Source organism: Centruroides sculpturatus, unplaced genomic scaffold (assembly GCF_000671375.1).
Source record: "Centruroides sculpturatus isolate CEXI.00-Female unplaced genomic scaffold, Cexi_2.0 scaffold417, whole genome shotgun sequence".
Classification (NCBI taxonomy): domain Eukaryota; kingdom Metazoa; phylum Arthropoda; class Arachnida; order Scorpiones; family Buthidae; genus Centruroides; species Centruroides sculpturatus.
The window spans coordinates 173,541-175,383 of record NW_019384686.1 but is presented as its reverse complement, the minus strand read 5'-3'; the positions used below and the strand labels follow the sequence as shown (position 1 = coordinate 175,383).

At 33.5% G+C, this 1,843-nt stretch overlaps 1 protein-coding gene across 1 annotated transcript; it reads left to right on the top strand.

Annotated features, from left to right (window-relative positions):
* Window positions 1-597: 597 nt before the first annotated feature.
* On the top strand, window positions 598-1,557 carry LOC111627055 (pyrokinin-1 receptor-like). The gene has a single exon (XM_023370602.1). It carries the CDS (start codon window positions 649-651, stop codon window positions 1,555-1,557), a length of 909 nt encoding a protein of 302 aa, XP_023226370.1. The 5' UTR covers window positions 598-648.
* Window positions 1,558-1,843: the final 286 nt, after the last annotated feature.

Below are 1,843 nucleotides of genomic sequence, written 5' to 3'. Positions count from 1 at the left end.
TTTTACGAATAAAAAATAAATATTTGTACATTAAGTTACGTGTTATAAATAAACACTACGATTTGTATTAATTGTGTATAAAGTGATAAATACGAAATTTGAAAACATTTTGTAAATTAAATTGCACTTATGTTAATACTTTTTAATTTTCAAATAAATAAAATAAAATAAAATTTAAAATATTCACATTTAAATATTATTTTAAGAAAGAAAATATGAATATTTGTTTTATATTTTATTTTATTTTATATTGTATATAATTTTTATAACAGAATATTTTTCTGATATAAAATTTACTTTAAAATAGCTAAATTTACCGATAAAATAGAAGGTGTTTTGATTAAACATATTCTATTTAGATATAAAACCGGAGGTATATTAATGAAGTGTATATTAAAGCACTTCTTGTTGTATTATATAAATAGGAGAATAACATGTGTTAAAATATCGGAAGTGCGATGCTGACCTTTAAACTTGGTTCCTGTGCAGCTGAGAGAATAACCATTGAGAACGTTGCGTCGCTTAACTTTCTGCTATCGATTGCGGCAGAAAGCAAGCAGCGGACAGCCACACCACACTACAGTACAGTCGCTAGTCAGTGGACGGCTAGATGTGGGACCCAGTCGAAGGATATGGTTCCTTGTAGGGATGAACGTTGACTTGAATTTTACATTCATGTCACTCGACAACTTGACACGTGATATATGGAAATACGGTAACGAAAGTTCGGATGATGGACTGGGCCCTAAGAGGGGTCCACTTAGCACCGTCATACCGATGACTGTTGTTTATGCTGTAATTCTTGTTACCGGAACGACTGGAAATGTGTGTACCTGTATAGTGATAGCTCGAAACAAATATATGCATACGGCAACTAATTATTATCTGTTCAGTTTGGCCATATCGGATTTACTCCTTTTAGTCTTGGGATTGCCTCAAGAATTATATGAATTATGGGTAAGATATCCTTATATTTTTGGTGAGAGCGTTTGTGTCATACGTGGTTTGACTTCGGAAACTTCAACAAATGCATCAATTTTGACTATAACGGCCTTTACTGTCGAAAGATACGTTGCTATCTGTCACCCTTTGAGAGCCCATACCATGTCCCATCTACCTAGGGCTATTCGAACGATACTAGCTATCTGGATGATAGCGGCTGTATTCGCTATGCCCCTAGCTTTACAGTTTGGTATTGTTTACGGAGAAACAGAAGAGGGTAAAATAATTTGGGAGTCAGCCGTCTGTAATGTCAAAAGACCTTTACCACACGCCTTCGAAATATCAACTTTTCTATTCTTTGTCCTTCCCATCAGCGTTATTTCCATACTGTATGTATTTATAGGACTAAGACTTAGAATGTCGGGTCCTGGAAGAAGGAAATGTTCACCAGAAACAACAAATGGACCAGGACCAGGAAGACAAAATCTTTCATCGAGAAGAGCTGTCGTAAAAATGTTAGGTAAGTCAATCATTTTCTATTTACAATTCGATTTTAAAGTGCGTATATTATTTAATCTCTTAGTCAAAGTAAATCTTTCTTCAAATCGTTTATGATGTGAAGAGATTTAAGAATCTTCTCTAGACGTCCCATTAAGTTAATGCGTCTAGAACAACTGGAGTCTCCCTTCATAATCCTTTTAAATTGTCTTTTATGATTTCAATGCAAACGTTGCAGATTCTATCTCGAAACGGTGTTCTTTAAACAAAAAAAAAATCACTATCGAATCGTGTAAACGTATTTATCTCTAACGCTGTTCTTCCTCTTTAAAAATATATTTTGTCCAAATTTTTTTCTTTCCAAGTATTTCAACCCAACTCCATACATATCAAAAAAGAAAAA